The following is a 17,489-nucleotide window of genomic DNA, read 5'->3' as shown; positions in this document are numbered from 1 at the left end:
ACGCTTTTCATGAATATGAGCTCCTAGCGCGTCTCGAAACTAGTCGAGTTTGTCGTTAGATAATTATGTACATGAGTAGGTATATTAAGTATTTAAACCGAAAACATTCGTTACGAAGTTGTATATAATTTTTTTTACTTAGACAAACTTACTAACATATTAACTTAAATTCGAAAATAATGTGACAGTACGGCTACTGAATTTAGATAGGGATAAATGAAAAGAATAATCACGCAATGTGTTAAAGGATTTATGAGGAAAAATTTTTGGCAGAGGAGAATGTAAGAAAAATTGAATCCCAAGCATTACGGGATGAGGGGATCAGTAAAATGTCCTTTTAATCCTCCCTGTCAAACGTCTTCTTATCAAAAAAACCTTTTCATATTGTGTTTCATATTTTGTGATTGATTTGTGCTTCTTCTTGAGAAGGTGGATCGTTCGTACCGGCTAATATATTGATGGTAAGATCTTTGGTAGTGTAGTCAGTTAGAGCCTGGCGAGAGAAGGCTCTGGATGATATACCCCATTTTAAAAAAGTGATCTGTGGTAGTTGCTCACCTGCAGGTAGAGTATTTGTCGGCGCATCTCTGCGCAGGCGTCGGGGTGCAGCGGCGAGGCGGGGGGGCGGCGCCCGTTGCCGCGCGCGGGGCTCTCCGCGCACGCCGCCAGCAACGGGTCGAGAGTTTCGCTCTGTGTATGGAAATTACAAACTTTGAACCTTCTAATTGTTTAATGTCTTCGTGATAGACAAAATAAACTTCCACCAAATATTCCAGTTAGACCCCTTACGCACTAGCGATTGACCGCTCTACAACCGCGTTGTTAGGCAATACGAACCGCCTGGACGGTCAACCACTGTGTAAGGAGGCTTAGTTTAAATTAATGTAATAATTAACATTTTGACATAAGATTACGCTATGTATTCCCCGAAAGCCAGATGTTACTTAAATGTAAAATCATGTCTCCACTACCTACTACCCTAATTTACAGGAAATGTATAACGAGTCCAATTTTTTGCTAAACCAACCCCAAAATTGAATCTGATATAACCTTTGCATGGTGGTAGCACTTGTGCGAACATTTGTGATAGTAACTAATCATGGAAGCTACCATACTTGGCCTCTGTTAAGATGAGACAGAAAATAAGCAATATTTCTTCGACGCGGTGTTTTAACATTTCATTTAAAAGTAAGTAGTTAAGTAGACTTCAAAGTACACAATTTGCTACCTAGTTGACTCAGGTGTTCACTGCCCGTTCTTAAGGACCATTATTTATGCATTCTTATGCTTTGTCAAACAATCCGGTTGTAAGGGCTTTCAGAATATGCTAATTTTCAAAAGCATATTTTCAAGAACTATTTTGATTGAATACTGAAGTAAGAGCCCTAGATGTAGCTTTTACATTACAGATGTTATATTGTTTTTTTTTTAATTTCAGATATAATAAACCGTTTATCGGATTTACTTCTTTACAATTTAGTATTAGCCTTGACCAGTTGACCTATCTGCGTCCTCAATCCGCCTAAATGCCAGACTTGAGATTATGGCCATTCCTCTCTAAATAGGGAGTTTGAGGCATTGTATATTCCTACTATTGTAACTACTTCTACATATAAGTGACCAAATACCCAAACCATTGTATACGAAACTCAAGAATGAAGATCTATCATAATCAACCTTCTTTACAGATAGATTAGAAAATCCTAGTGTGGGCGAACATTTATTTAAATAATATGTGGACTCAAGAATGTAAAAGTACCCAAGCTAGCAAAACAGTGCTAAAAGTTGCAAAGTTATTAAAATTTAGATAAATAAATAATGGTACCTAAGTGGGTAGACGAAATTAAGTATCCCTAAGCGTTTATGTTTGCTTTTAAGAAAAAGTTTCAATTTAACAACTTTAACTTAGGTAAAGTAACTTTTGTCTTTTGTTTTTCATGAGAAACCTAAGTGCCCTTAGATTCCTAGTACCAAGTACCTACATTGTTTTATTTACATATTTTATAAGGTACAACTTTAAGTATAAACTTTTATATGATGTGAGAATGATAATTACAATCGTAGTTTTGTATATAACGGACTTCAAGATATAAAAATAAAGAACATAACATAATGAATGTGAATTCATATCATTTGCTTCGTGATATAACTGAGAAACATAACTGAACACCTACGACTGTTAGGTAAATGCATTGTGTAAGGTTTAAACAAGAAAATAGAAAGTAAGAATGAGTTTAACAACAAGAGATTCGGCTTAAATCTAGCCTACAAAGATTAACAATCTTACCTCATCCAAAACCGCAATTAATTTGAATAAATATAACATTTGTTAAGACAATGACCTTGTGATTTAATCAGGAAGTACTCGTAGCAATACACAATTGAACATAGTATATAAAATTGAAGGATAATGCATTTTAAAGCGGTGTTATTAGGTAAATTTTGCCATAAAACAGTTTCATACATTCAGCGTCGTATAGTGCAGTGCATAAGTGCTGTATTGCATAGGCAGGGTTACTTACACTCATCGAATGATGCTCCTCCCCAGGCTGCGTGCGGCAAACAAGGCGATGCAACCAAATAAACAAATACATTACAACACGCCAAAACAAATTAAATGTGCCAAGTACAAGCAAATTAATGCTGTTTAGTGAAACACCACTGTCCATTGAACTGTGACCGTATATACGATCTATATCGAAGTGAAATCTATCGTTAAACTTTTCAATGGACATCGGTGTTTAATAAAAAAAGACATTAAAACACTACAGACACAAATAGAAAATCTAGGCTAGATCTAGAAAATAAGTATTAAAGTTTAAAGGACGGTTTTAGAGGCAAAAACATACTGTTTTTAGTTCAAAGCGTTTCAATAGCATTCAGTCGTTGTCAGATTTCTATCTAGCATTATATGTAGGTAGATATAAATCTGTGAACTGTATAGTAACTGTAGGTAACTGCCTGGGATGGGAACGATGGGTCGAGAGAAAGGGGTGACTACACAAACCTAGTTTCTATTACATACACGCTAAGTAGTAGAAAAAGAAAAATAAAATTCTAATTGAGTTACAACAGTAAGTGCGCGCATTAAATATTCTATTCGAACAAACATGCTATTTCGTTATGCACAACAATACTAGGAACGAACAATTTAAAACTATTTCTAATAGGAAGTAATAATGGTATTGGATAACTGAAATAAATTGTGAATGATTTATTGTAATTGACTACAATCTAATGGGTTGTAAGTGCGATGTTTGGAGTCCGATTCTTGTGTAGTAAAATGTGTTTAAGGACTAGTAGTATGTAAAGTAAATTGTGAGTATATGTAGAATCTTAATAAAATTATCACCTAAGAAACTAGTCTTTTACTATTTGACTCTAAGAGCAAAGATACCTGATGAATAATTGGCGTCTATATCTACAACTAGACTGCAATTACAAATGTTTTATTACTGTTTCTAGTTAGTACAGTTGAATCTAAATGTTCTACAATATACAGTTTTCTCATAAAATTAATTTGAACTTAATATTCCTAAACGTCTAACTGGCATCTTCATCAACTAGTAAAATAATAAAGTTATTCTAGACTACTTAAAACCGGACCACGAAAGTAAAATCCATATTAATTGGTACAAATATGATTATGATTCACTATCTCTGAATGGGAACAATTAATGTAAATAGTCCATCGAGCCACGGCAGCAGGTAATTAATATGCGTGTGCAGTGAAACAGATCATCCGATAGACACAGTTTCATTTGAGACACGAGATACATACACACGCAAAGACAAAGAAATGAGCACATTAAATTACTATAGTAATACCACTAGACCACCTTACATAAGTCTCGAAATAATTGAGAAAGTGAGTTTTGAGGTAAAGTGGAACGAAGTTAGCTGCGTCATTTTTCATATTTATTTGGTTTCTGTCAAACGTCTAGTTGTTTCTATTCTAAGTGGCACGTAACTGTTCTTGGTATCGAACAAGCAGAAAATGCTTCTATTTATTATTATGTAGGTACCTATTCTGTGCTGAAATGTCTGCTTATTGAACTGAATAAGATGACAAGATGCTCTTTGTTAAGGTTGTGATTAGGGATTGTTTTGTTTGTGAAGTATTTGAAGGATAGGGTTTAGATGAATAGAGAATTGATGAAAGGTATTGAGAGCTATCGGTAGCCCTGATTGACAAGATATGAATTAGACAATAAAACATTATTATCTACACATAACAAACACAACGTTAGAAGGTGACTGACCTCCTGTAAGACCCTCTTGAGCTGCAGCAGCAGTGTCTTAATGTCGACCACGTCTTGCAGCAGCGAGGCGGGCGCCGGCGCAGGCGATGCACTGCCATCACTGATGCCGGCGTCCGACGGCGTCTGCGTCCGGGAGCGCTGCAGAAGCCGCGCTGTGCGAACTGGCAAACTGGCCCTGTAACCATACATTATTTATTTAAACAACTGTCCCTTATTCTTCAAGCAAATATTTGAGAATATATTAGACTACTATTATAGGAATATCGATCTCTCAAAGGAGGAAAACCCGTCACGATAACTGAAAAACAATTTCCGAAAGTACATTATCTACGCATTCCAATGAAATTGATATATCGGATACGAGGAGAGAATCCATCACCCGCCATTAATCTTGATACGACACATGTATTCTGATCTCAAATACGAACGTAGACCTTGTTTATCATTATGCTTTATCATACCATTTCAACGCCGTTATCTTTTGGGAGGAAACAACAAATTCCAGATCTCACTATCAATGGAGATGGATCAATTGATACCTGAGTTATTTAGTAGATTGCTAGTCTATAAATAGATATTTCCTGAAAGCGCTCGATATTTCCGAAAATTAATAGGCACAGTAATGGCTTGCTGATTCCATTTGAGGGTCATGACGATGGGTGTGAGCGCGACCCGCCTACACAAATTAATTAGCTAAACTAGGGCGACAGGCGACGATACAGACGTTATACCACCTGTTATAGATAGTTAAATACTATATGAAAACAATCTAGGTAATTGATGTCGCCTATCTGAGTCATTTTATTTTATTTAGTAAGTTTGAATAAATTAGCTCATAGACAATTACATAAAGTACCGTAAAACGGGGTGAATAGAAACAAATCGGGGGTGAATAGGAACAACATTTTGTTGTGTTTTCACGTAATTTAAAACTGTTTACACCATTTAAATATTTTTTATTAATTCAATATTAAAACCAAAAATGCTTTATTAAAACCAAAAATATGAAAACAAACTAATAATCCTAATAAAAAATTTGTTTCTATTCACCCCATTTTACCGTAGTGGTACCCAAACGGTGGTCCGTGGACCACTAGTGGTTCGCAGAAGTAAAACAATGGTCTGTGAAATAAAATAAATACACAAGCCCAAATTAAAAATATCAAAGGAGATAACTAAGAGATTTCAATAATCCATAAGTTACTGTTTTAATGAGTGAATGAGAAAATCAGAGTGGAATCACATAAAGTAATAGTGATCCCTAACATAACCAAAAATTATCATAGTGGTTCTTGATCAGGAAAAGATTGGGAACCCCTGACATAGAGGGAAATAATACGCTTCAGTTCTTTTGATACACAAACTAGGACCCTAAATAATTATGTTTAATGTAGTTTCAGGTCTACATCTAGGTATTTGAACGTGTCTGTCAAGTCATGTTTACTAATTATACTGGATCAAAACGATGAGAATCCCACGAATGAATAAATAGTGCGTGTTTCCATATTGTGGAAAGTAATATCAATTAGAACGATGTTAAGAATGTAGGTGCTTTATGTACCTATGTATCTACCTACCTACAAGGAGATTAGTAACTCCCAGACGTCTTAATGAGTCAAAGTGTGCTGTCTAGTTCATCAAGGCTGACTTTAATTATTTGTTTTATTGCTACTCGGTGTATTAGCAGTAAGTTATAATGTAGTCTAGAGTTTTATGAGTATTTGAACAGCAACAAATAAAAAACAGTTTTATAAAAAAGGGCCTTCGAATTGCACGTACCTAAGTTCCTATATCTGATAATATATATAGATTAGATATGTGTTTATTTATAAATGTAATGGATAAAAATAAGGTTTGAATCCGCATTTATTTCAACGAAACAATACAACAAAAGGATCTAAGGGGAATGCATTGCATTAAAACAAACGTAAGATGCTTGCAATTGTGAGATACCTACGTCATGATGAACAACAAATGACGTTACTGCTATTAGAAAAAGAAAACCAATAACAACCGGTTACGAAATCATGAACCAATAGAGCGTATAGGAAAGGTAATATACCAAATAAAAATGCAACTGAAATACGCGTGCCCGCTGTCACGCCCATTACAAAACAAGTAGGTATGTAATTAATATGACCGCCATCATCACTAGCTGTGACTAAGGTGGACCTTCGAACAAACAAGGATAATACTACCTAGTCTGTTTATGATTCATTTATAGTTCAGTACATACGTACAGTGGATTCAACCCGCCTAAATCACTGCCTCTCCATTGGCCTTGCAATGTTGCTTCAGTAGTTACTTGGCCTTTATGCACACGAAACAGTACTAAATATTGCTCACAGACCGACGAGGTTGTGTATAAAATAACATTCGACGATGATTTAATTAAGAGCTCGCAAAATGAAGCAAAGTTCTCCTTCGAGAATAGCAGAGAAATGTAAACGAACAGCGCGAGTTCTTGTTCCACATAACATTTTCATAAACAAACAGTTTTGAAAACACGACACAGTCCTACATAAACCACTTGATATCGTAAGATAACACTCCTGATTCACCGAAGCCGATACGATATCGATTTGATTTTTAAGAATTATTTTCAAGAAATATTAAATTCTGAGACGCGCCTCATTCATATTTTATGTCACTTTCTATCTTAAATTGCAGAAACCGCACAGTGAACACACGCGATAGTCACATTGCTAGTGTATTTATTGGCCACCTGTATTGTTTGGCCCTCTGGCTGCGCAGGCTGGGCGCGGGGCTGGACGAGCGCGCGGCGGCGGGCTCGGAGACAGCGACGTGGAGGTCCGTCTTCTGTCTTCGTGCACCCATTGCATGATGCTGGGCGTGCCCAGCCGCGCCGGTGTTCGTAGACGTGGCCGAAACTGACCGCATGTCGCGCGGGAGACTTTCACAGCGCGCACGCACGCGGACAACTGAAGTACGGCCGCGGTTCGCGCTATCGGCGCCGCCACCGCCGCACCAGCCGCACCAGCTCGCCCGGAAAAATCAGATCTCGTGGCGTCGACCCTATCCATTCATGCCGAACGGATCATAATCATCACGCAGTTTTCTTTTTGTTACACTCTATTTGCACCCGCGTACTGTTAAACCTACAAGTCTACGCACCGTGATGACGGCACGGTTCGTTTTATTTGTTTATCATAATGTCTGACACAACATGACGCGAGATGATAATGCACACGCGGCCACTGACTCTTAGTTTGGCAACAGGGGCATGTCAAATGACGCAGCGAGGTGTGTCGGAAAGGGAGAAGGCTGAACGAGCGATTCTAATGTCTGAGTCGTCACACCGAGCGTCACGCTCACTGACCGCGCACTGCCACCACAAGCACTTTCTTTTGCACGTGATTCTGTTTGTTTTGTGTCATTATAAAAATAGTGTCCGTAACGACCAGGTCACAGTTAATGTAGCACTAACACGTAAAATAGCACAACAGTTTCACACACTACGCTTCACACGAATGGACGGAGAACTAATACAAGGGGTGTGATAATGATTAGAGATCTTATAGGTCAGTGTCAATGTCTCGACGAGTTTGTTTGTTTTGTACAGGGCCGCCGGTCTGGTTTTCATCTGCTAGTGAGTACAAGTGTAGCGCGCATGCGTGAGTCCGTTCAATAACCACCCCCTGGCTCAGCTGATTTATTTCTATATTCTCTCTGTTACACACTGTTGGTAACTCAACACAGTTCGCAATGTATTAGGTACATTAAATTATACTCGCGTAACACGAGCCTTGTATGAATAAAAGAACTTTGTGAGTGAAACTGACGTCATCATAGATTTCAGTCTGAGTATGACGTCATTTTTGTAGCTGACAATACTGGGAAAACTTTTTCATTTTATCATATGACAGAGCTATAACTTGATCTGAATAGAATATTATATTATCATGAAACATGATTATCCATTAGGGTTTGTTTACAATTCGGGCCAAATATTAGGCGTATCGAATGTGTTATCTTCTTAATCCACTGTAGCTAAATAAACATATTTAATGAACTGTTTATATGAATAATATACTGGCTTTTTTATAGAGGGTAAAATCGTTCAATGAATTCTCTCGCCTTGACTAAAAACCACCACGTTCCGACTCCTGTTTTTCGGAGCCCCGGTAACCCGCTAGGCAGTCCACAGTAGCGGATAACAATAGACTGGCTAAGTATTTCTTTTTTATCCCGTTAGTGTTTATTGAGTAAGTACTTACGTCAGTGTGTAAAGTACTGGTAGTATTACTGGGGCGGTAATGGAAGCAAACCAAAGCTGTGTCGGTCACGGTTTAGGCTGGCGACGATCGTAGCCAAGCGGAACGCAATTGTCTAAAAATACGGTAACTTACCATGGGTACAATTACCATCCTGATATTGTTCGGAACTAAATTGCTGGAAAAAACTGGTTTCATACTAAATAATTCGTTTTGAACTTTGTACAGATGATGCCTATTCGTTATTTTACACTTGCGAACAAAGAAATGGAGCCACTAGTACTTTTTTCATTTTAAAGAACCCTCCGTACTTTAAAAACGAAATCGTTAAGAAATACTCTTATTTAAAAGTTGATGAAATTGACTTTCATACGACATACGTTACCAATTAATAAAATACTTATATCAGAAAATGTTTATCAAGAAAATATGAAAAATAAAATCGCTTGTGGCTTCCTTTCTTTGTTCCCCAGTGTATTTTGTTATACCAACATATCATACTTATAATCCCAAGCGGGATGAAAAGGGCAGGTGTCATTTGCCTGTCGCAAAGTTTTAGTATACTATTTTGAAACCTACTAAAAATAAAATATCAAATGAAAGAACGTACATTAATGTCTCCTCAGACTTTGAGGAAACAAATGAATACATTATAACAAAAACCAAAATATAAGAACACAAACATATTCTCACAGTAATTAACCAAACATCTAGAAGAGACGAAGCTTATCTAATAATAACATTATTAATAAAGAGAAAGAACAATTTACATTCACTCTTTCACTCAATTAAGTATCCAAAATTATTAAAACGCAAAAATGCATTTAGAAACACTCGTACTTATTCAATTTGCAGACAAGAAAGTTATGTATGAAACTAATGTTTTATAACTGTTTATTTTAGGTACAGTCAGCCAAGCTATTTAGTATGCGGGTAAAAAAATATCAGATAGATTCAGTACAAATACCGTAACAATTGGTTCGTTACTGAGCCGATCAACGGTTACAAAAGATTTGGTTTCGATACAAACCATATCTTATTAATGCTACTAATATTATAAATGCGAATGTTTGTTACTAAATTATGTCTAAAACGGCTGTAACGATCAAGATTAAATTTGGAACAAGGGTAGATTATGGTCTGGAATAACACGTAGGTTACTTTTACCCCACAGGAACGCGGGGAAACCACTGGCAGAAGCTAATGATATTATATAAAAATAGCTACTGTCTCTGAACTGAATCAGTCTTTAATGTCTTACGTGCATACTTCATAACTTGTCTGAGTGTATATAACATGCAAATAAAGTATGTAAAAGAAGTAGAAAATATAATTATGTACTCGTATTAAGTAAAAGTGTGATCATGCGTTACTCACGTTAGTGCCAAGTAATGACTAAAGTACTCAGGGGAATGGCCGTAAGAGGCAAAGCATGTTTGACTAATTATTACTTTTAATTATAACCCTGCTTACTAAACTGTTGGTAAGGAAACGGCTCGTTCCCTGTTTCCTGTTAAGCAAGGGATCGCGAAACGTTGTTAATTTTTTAATTAAGGATTTTAACGCTGTTTAGTTTAACTTTACTTACTTTAAGGATTATCTTTGTTTTTAAACTTAGGTAATTTAATTTCGTAATATGTTATTAATTATTATAATTATGTAATACTTATGAGGAAAATATAGAAATAATTTAAATTACCAACTAAAACAATTAGGTAATAATATGATGGCCTTTGCCTTACAGTACAATGTAAATCTAAATGTAATGATCACTTGGTAAGTAGATATTATAAACAAAAAATAAGCCATGATACCCTTAATATTAAGTACTGAAATAAAGTGATTAAGGTTTTAATACAAAATACGCTATGAATTAACAACCTAAATGACAAACTTGTGTCATTAGTCGTAGTAACAGTACCTACTAAATGGCTCAACCATTAATTTGGTTCAACTAAACGGCGCGCCTGTAATTTTACACTGTTTAGCACGAATACTTGTGTACAACAATTAAGTAAAACGAACTTTGCTTATTAAAAATATGTAGTGTTCTAGAAACTTATTATTTTTAAAAAAAATATCATTCTTTGGCAAAAACACAAAAATGAAGAATAGAAAAGTTGAAGTTAAAAGAAAGTACCTAGTAGGTACAATAGGGATGATAACGGGGTATGAAAATTAGAAATCTATGTAGTCCGTCAGTTTGGTAATGAAAAAATATTAGACACGTATTTTTTATTTTGCCATATAAGATAACAGTACTTAGGTAAAACGAATCAAAGTTTAGGAATGAGAGCATATACGAAATTTCTACGTATAAAACGTATCAAGTGACGTCACGCGATATTTCAAATCAATGTATATATCTTCGAAATTATTTTTCAGTTTCAATGTACAAAATAATGTACAAGACGGACATTAAAATAAAAAATAGTAATTTACCCTATTCTGTCCCTTTTTATTACTCCATAGATTACTTAAAAATCAATTAAAAGACCAGTGGTTAACATTTCACGCGTAATGTAATACCTGAGCAAATAAATTGAAGTGTTGGTAATGCGATACGGTGTCTAAGAACTTACTTAATTGTTTGGATCGAAACATATCGGATAACCTGTCCGAATACGAGCAAAAAAAATGTCAATATTGTTACAAAGTGCTGTTAATACTTTTTATTAACCAAAAACATACAAGTGTTTTAAATCCAAGTGTAAGTTTAGGGATCAAGACAAGTTAAAATTCATGTAGATATTTTTAAGGGGTTTTTTTGAGAGGGGAAATTCATCCAATGACTTCTCCTGCCATATATTAGACGATCCCTCTCGCCTCTTGTCAGACTCTTACTGACAAAATACCACCCCGTTCCTACTTTTGCTTTTCGAGCGATTAAAGAGTTGTTGGGGAATTTAAGGGGAATTGGTGATTGGGAGGATTAGGGAGGGAGGTAATTGGGCCTTCTGTCTGCCCAAACTTATCTTTTAAAGTCAATCAAACAAATTAGACGATATTCTTTTTAGTAATAACACGAGCAGTCCATAAGTTTTAATTAGGGTTTCAATTAATGATGTTCAGTAACACAGTCGGCGTATTTTGACCTCGGGGCAACCGCAGCCCGCAGGCGATGCTATTCAAACGATATAGGACCACTTCTTTCTCACCGGGGACTCAAGTTACCGTGGTCTGCTTTGCTAATTAATACTACGCAATTTGTTCATTGTTTCTGTATTGTTTTAGGTTACAAGTATGTCTACTGTGTAGTGTGTATGACATTGTTAGACTACCTATATTGTGTTGTGATTTCGGTAGTTATATTGTTAGATGTAGTGCAAAACAATTTAGTGTTGTATCAAGTGCATGGCTCATTAAAAGGTGAAATTCATAGTTGGATCTATAGATATAATTATGTGGTTGGATCATTGTATAAAAAAGTACGTTACCGAAATCAGCTCAATACTTCAGAAATCAACACTAAAAATAATTTCACGCTGGTTTACTAGAAATGTAATTTTAAATGTGTATCTTAGTGATAGCCGAAACCATAATAATCACGTTTTAATTTTGTACAAACGAACGAAAAACGAATCTACAAAACAGCGCAGATTAAAACACGTAAATTCAACGTCTAGACACTTCCTGACTACCTATCTACACAAACACGATAGGAAGTACATAGGGGTTGCAGTGCAGACGGCATTGCACGCAATACCATGAATATTTGCACATAAAAACTACTTAACTGCCTTACTACAGCAGTTACCATGCGTGTCGTCACAGGGGTTGATTTTACCCCCAGTTCCACCTTAGTAAATGCATAAATATGTATGTGACATTATCGTAGCACGTTTTAAAGTTAACTGTGTATGTTAATCTTGACATTTAACGTCATTAAGAGGTTGTTCCAAGTGTTTTTGGTGGTATTTTAAAGGCTAACGTAATGAGGCTAATGAGTGGAAACGTACTTAAGGTTAGACAGGAATTTCAATGTTTGTAAACGTTATTGCAGTGGTTACGTACTAGATTAAAAAGTACTAGTAACTTACGAAATCCAGATGATATAGTAGACAGAAGAGCTCTAAAGTTCAAAACATATACATACGTTTAAGATATGAAAGTCCCCAGAGGATGAAAGCATTTTTATTAGGCCTTACTTAATTGGTTTAAGGGCTTTCACAGCTTTAAGTTATTATGTATTTGTCATTTTTTATGGTCGATCACTGAAATTGTAAATGCTATGTCTCTAGGTATGCTTTTTTACGTTATGCTACGCATACTACGAGTGACGCAGTTGGCTTATGCAGGTGCAGCCATTTTGAATTGCGTGCCCAACGCAATCGATATCAATTCATTCCTCAAAATTTTTATAGTGCAAAAAGTTCAACGTAATACTTTTCTAATGTTACTGGCATACTATTAAGTAGTAGAGTAGTCCGTAATATTACTATTAGCATCGTAATTTGTGTATTAGACACGTTCAATAACTTTCCATCAATCTGTTTTTTATGGTTGTCGAACCTGCCAATCATTGCATCAAAGTATGGTGCGTGAAGGCTTCGAATCGACAAGATATCTTTTTTCTTTTGGCATATTATCATGAAACTTTTACGTAAGCATGCCAATTAGATATTATATTGTACATTGAAAAGGCACCGCCGCTTCTGAGGTCGTTAACTTTTACTGTTTAGTTCATAATTGCTATACTCACAAGGAAAATAAGAATAGGTATCAACATACCGTCTATTATACATATGGTAGAATAGCAGTAAAATAATTAAATACGTATCAAATTATATATTTTATTGATACATAACAGGTGTGTTACAAAAACATTCATTGATGCAAAAAGATTTTTTAATATTTGGATCTATCTAAGGGAATATGAATCAACACAAAAAAATAAAATTCACGTTCATATTTTCATGATATCTAAACGATTGAGATGAAGGTATATTAATTATTTATAAGTGTTCGGAATCGCAAAAGTCATTCCATAATATCTCACGCTGTGGTTACAGCCATTACGGAGCACATTACAAGTAAATGCAATTTCCTAACGTTTCAGTGTAGGTAAAATTAGAAACTTCAATAGTTAGTTGTGCTTCCCTAAAATATCTCATTGTTTTATAGATGCATGTTGAACTAAAACTTATGAATTACAAAACAATTTCTTGATGATTTATTTACATGTAAACACGAAAATAAATACGCAATACACAAAATACGAAAACGAATAATTTCTGCGTATTCCTCTGTTATTACTCCCCGTGTAAAGAATTCTAATTCATTATATTATCTAAGCTACTACGAGTAACAAAACAAAAAAGTTAAATAGGTATTCTAACATGAGGCAATTGACAGATTGGTTTGCAGAATTCCATTGCAAAAATACAAAAAAAAAAACACGCACTAGAGCAGATACCGTACGGTATCGTAATAGCTTCGTCATCTGAGATTAAGAAGCCATTTAAATGATATAAATGATTGAATCTAAAGCCTTTTATGTGCTGTTTTATAGATAGCCACCGAGTGGGTGTAAATGGCACAAGTCGGCCAAAACGTAATCCCACGAGAAAACCTTGATTCACTTTTCTGTTGTTTTCGATTTGTTACTAAACTTTGTTTGTGTGTACTGTTTGGGTTTAGTAGCTACGATGAAAGCAAATAGTTTCCAGATTACAATTCTTAAATTATGAAAAAGCGGTATATCTTTTTTTTAGGGAGAAACTCATCGAATGACTTCTCTCGCCGAGGCGAGAGGGAGTGTCAGACTCTTACTGACTAAAAACACCTCGTTCCTACTCCTGCTTTTCGAGCCGGATCCCGGTAACCCGCTAGGCAGTCCGCAGTTCAACTTTCAGTTATTCTTAAGAGAAGAGAGAAATTTTGGAAATTTAAATCTTTAGGTATAGGTTTATTGTCTGACCAGTAAACTGAAGCCTCTGGGCTAGTTTTTAGTGGTCGCACTAACAAAATTGCTACTACTCTACAAGATACAAGATTAATGTCTTCGTTTTAGTGAGCCACCATTTTTACGAGGTAGTCTATGCAATTATCTATATATCTCATCTATCTCAGATCATAGACACCTGATATTGGAATGTAACTGTAAATCGTACACACACAAGTTTCTATGACAAGGTGAAGTGTAACTCTTGACCGGTTTCTTAGTATTTGTGTTACCTACATTATGTCATTCGTATGAAAGAACGACTATGTATTGTTTCTGCAGAGAGTTAAACATTGTTTACGCTGGAATTAATCTAATTTTAAGGTTTAAAACGAACGCTAGTTTATGTTTCAAACCACGGTGCGGATAAAAATGCATTACAAAAAATGCCATCCTCCCATTTTTTAATTTGACGTTTCTTGTTTATAATTACTGTGACCATTTTTATTTTGACTTAAATACATTACCTACAATACTACCATTATGTGTTTCATATTTTAATATGTTTATGGCAAAATAAAAATGGGCACGGTAATTAGAAACGTCAAACTGGACAATGATCAAAAAGTGTCTGTACCTAAATTATTTTATACACAGTAACATCGATAATTTACTTATAATGTTCGGCATTATTGATGTAATACATACTTAATAACATTGTACCTACTATCAGAAAAATATGAGACCAATCTTCGTAATTTTTTAAAGACGTTACATAAGGTCCCACCGCCATGATTAAAGTTAATTATTGGCCTATTCAAAGTTTAATAACTTTACGTAATATTGTGACTCAGTCAAAAAGCTCAATGGTACTTTTAAAATATTTCCTTTTCGAACAAGTTTTTTGTGACCTAGTAGATACTCGTTTTTCTATTAACTTACATATTTGAAGGGGGCTATTAGCTAACTTGACATTTGCCATTAACGTATGGTGAATAAAATGGGTGTTATTCAATAAACATAACAATGCAATGTCTCTGTGAAACCTATCTACTTGACAATGGAATTGTTATTAAGAATTATGGTTTGTGAAATTCGATCATTCTCATATAGGTACCCAGGGGTAATAGAAATTTTACTAGGAAAGTAAAGTTATAAATGTCAAATAGTTTCTATTTATTTATTTATTAGGGAAATTACGAGAGGCAGTAGAAAGGAGATGTGCATATATCCTGTACAAGACATGTGAACACTTAAGGTTTGTTATGGGAGATATCGTAACATCCAATCATAATTTTATTACATTTAAGATTAACTTTTATTACGTACATTTGTAGGAACTTTTACATGATACATGGAGAAAGCTTGTCCTGCTTTTATAAACATAAAACCAATGTTTTTCTTCGTTTTATGATCATCATCATTGTTTACGATAATGTTTAAAAAAGACAGTGAGATATTAAAACTCTATAATGGCTTTTGTTTAATTTGGTTTTCAATAAACGTGAGAATAGCGGATTGAGTGATCCCTAATACTAAAGGATTGTTATTGAATTTGGATTTTAGTTTACTAATATAGTTAGTGTGACCATAAACATCACCTGTATTGTTTGAAGGAGAGGAGAGCTGTAGTCACTCTTCGTCAGTTCTATTATTCAGTCGTATTGAATAAAAGGTGAGTCCATTAACACATATCGATTGTTGTAATGCTAATTATTGATCCAAGCGATATTTTTGCCAAAATTAATTTATTCGGAATTACTGAATTTTCTCCATCGATTGATGTATAGGTATAACTAAATATCGCAAAAAATATGCCACATAGATCAAATTAATCTCTCAACCGTCATTGTTATTATATAACAACTTTTTGGTGTATAACTACATTGCGATTGAAGAAATAAATTGTTTGTTTGCTCTATGTGAATTATTGATTGTTGCAAATATGTTGCCGGCTTGAAGCAGGAGTAGGAACGGGCGGTTTTTAATCAGTAAGAGACTACATTCTCTCTGCGCTCCCCTATGGAGGGAGTAGTAATTGAATATTTTTTATCTTACCACAAAATTGAGGTGCAATGTAAGTACATACCTTTGTGCTTGGCCATTGAGCATAGTAACCACTTGGGCCACAATCCCCTTGACCGGAGCCTCCTTCTCCAACATGATTGGCTTTTCCATAGTCATCACACTGATTTTATTCACAAACAGTCACTTGAACACTGATTATCCTATTGTTTGTCTTAAAACTTGAAGATATGTTTCGTTACAATATTTGGTATTTTGATATGTGCATTATTAGTTAGTTCTGAAAGTATATTTTCGGTTGCAGGTAAGGGCTTCCCAAGATATATGTTGCTTTTTGATTTGTGTTATTCATTTTACTGTGCTGAGTCGACGATTACTGTAGTAGTTCGGAACTTTAGAAAACAATAAAGTAAAAATGCTTTGTGTGCTTTCATTTTGTATAAATAATTAGGCTACTAATACTAGACTGTTATGAGTAATAAAATTAACCCATTTATCAAAATTGTCGGTAGCTTTATACGTAACGATTAACGTCAAATGATTTCTAAATAAATTCAAAGCGGAATTGATACCGGTACATGGTTAATTAAAACGTAAAAATATCGATACAAACAGGTGTTACATAGACACCGTTACCTGGTCTCTGTCTATTTATCTATGTATGTAGGTAGGTATGTATGTATGTATGTATGTATGTATGTATGTATGTATGTATGTATGTATGTAACTACATGTCTTTCTAACATGACATCTGACGTGAATTACGAAATTTTAAAACTAGGTGATTTAAACGATTGTAGTCAGAAATGTAGAACGTCGATAGTAGACGGACTTAGATAAAAAACTATTCGTGTTTGAAACTTATGTTTTGGTACATTATTATTAATATATCGTCATGTTTTTTATCCCCGAAGGGGTAGGCAGAAGTGCACATTACAGTACGTTATATCACTGTACAATGTACACCTACTTTTCACAATTTATGATATAAGTCCCATGTAATAGGCGGTGATAGCCTATTATGGCCTATTGCCACTACCGGACACATTTCCTTGTTTTATAACATTAATTTAGATTTTCTAT

At 35.0% G+C, this 17,489-nt stretch overlaps 1 protein-coding gene across 8 annotated transcripts in view; it reads right to left on the bottom strand.

The window, feature by feature from the left end:
• Nucleotides 1–17,489, bottom strand: part of LOC118268129 (uncharacterized) — a 104,574-nt gene that overhangs the window by 3,490 nt on the left and 83,595 nt on the right. For 6 of the 8 annotated variants that reach the window (XM_050706259.1, XM_050706263.1, XM_050706257.1 and 3 more), the window contains 3 exons: nt 4,263–4,437; nt 2,523–2,549; nt 559–690 (listed from right to left, as the gene is read on the bottom strand). In XM_050706259.1, the coding sequence (XP_050562216.1) occupies nt 559–690; nt 2,523–2,549; nt 4,263–4,437 (334 nt within the window). The remainder of the gene's footprint in view (nt 1–558; nt 691–2,522; nt 2,550–4,262; nt 4,438–17,489) is intronic. The other 2 variants (XM_050706260.1, XM_050706261.1) reach the window with 1 other exon arrangement.

Source organism: Spodoptera frugiperda, chromosome 29 (genome assembly GCF_023101765.2).
Source record: "Spodoptera frugiperda isolate SF20-4 chromosome 29, AGI-APGP_CSIRO_Sfru_2.0, whole genome shotgun sequence".
In the NCBI taxonomy this organism is placed as follows: Eukaryota; Metazoa; Arthropoda; class Insecta; order Lepidoptera; family Noctuidae; genus Spodoptera; species Spodoptera frugiperda.
Note: the sequence above shows the minus strand (reverse complement) of the source record. Positions and strands in the feature narration are given on the sequence as shown.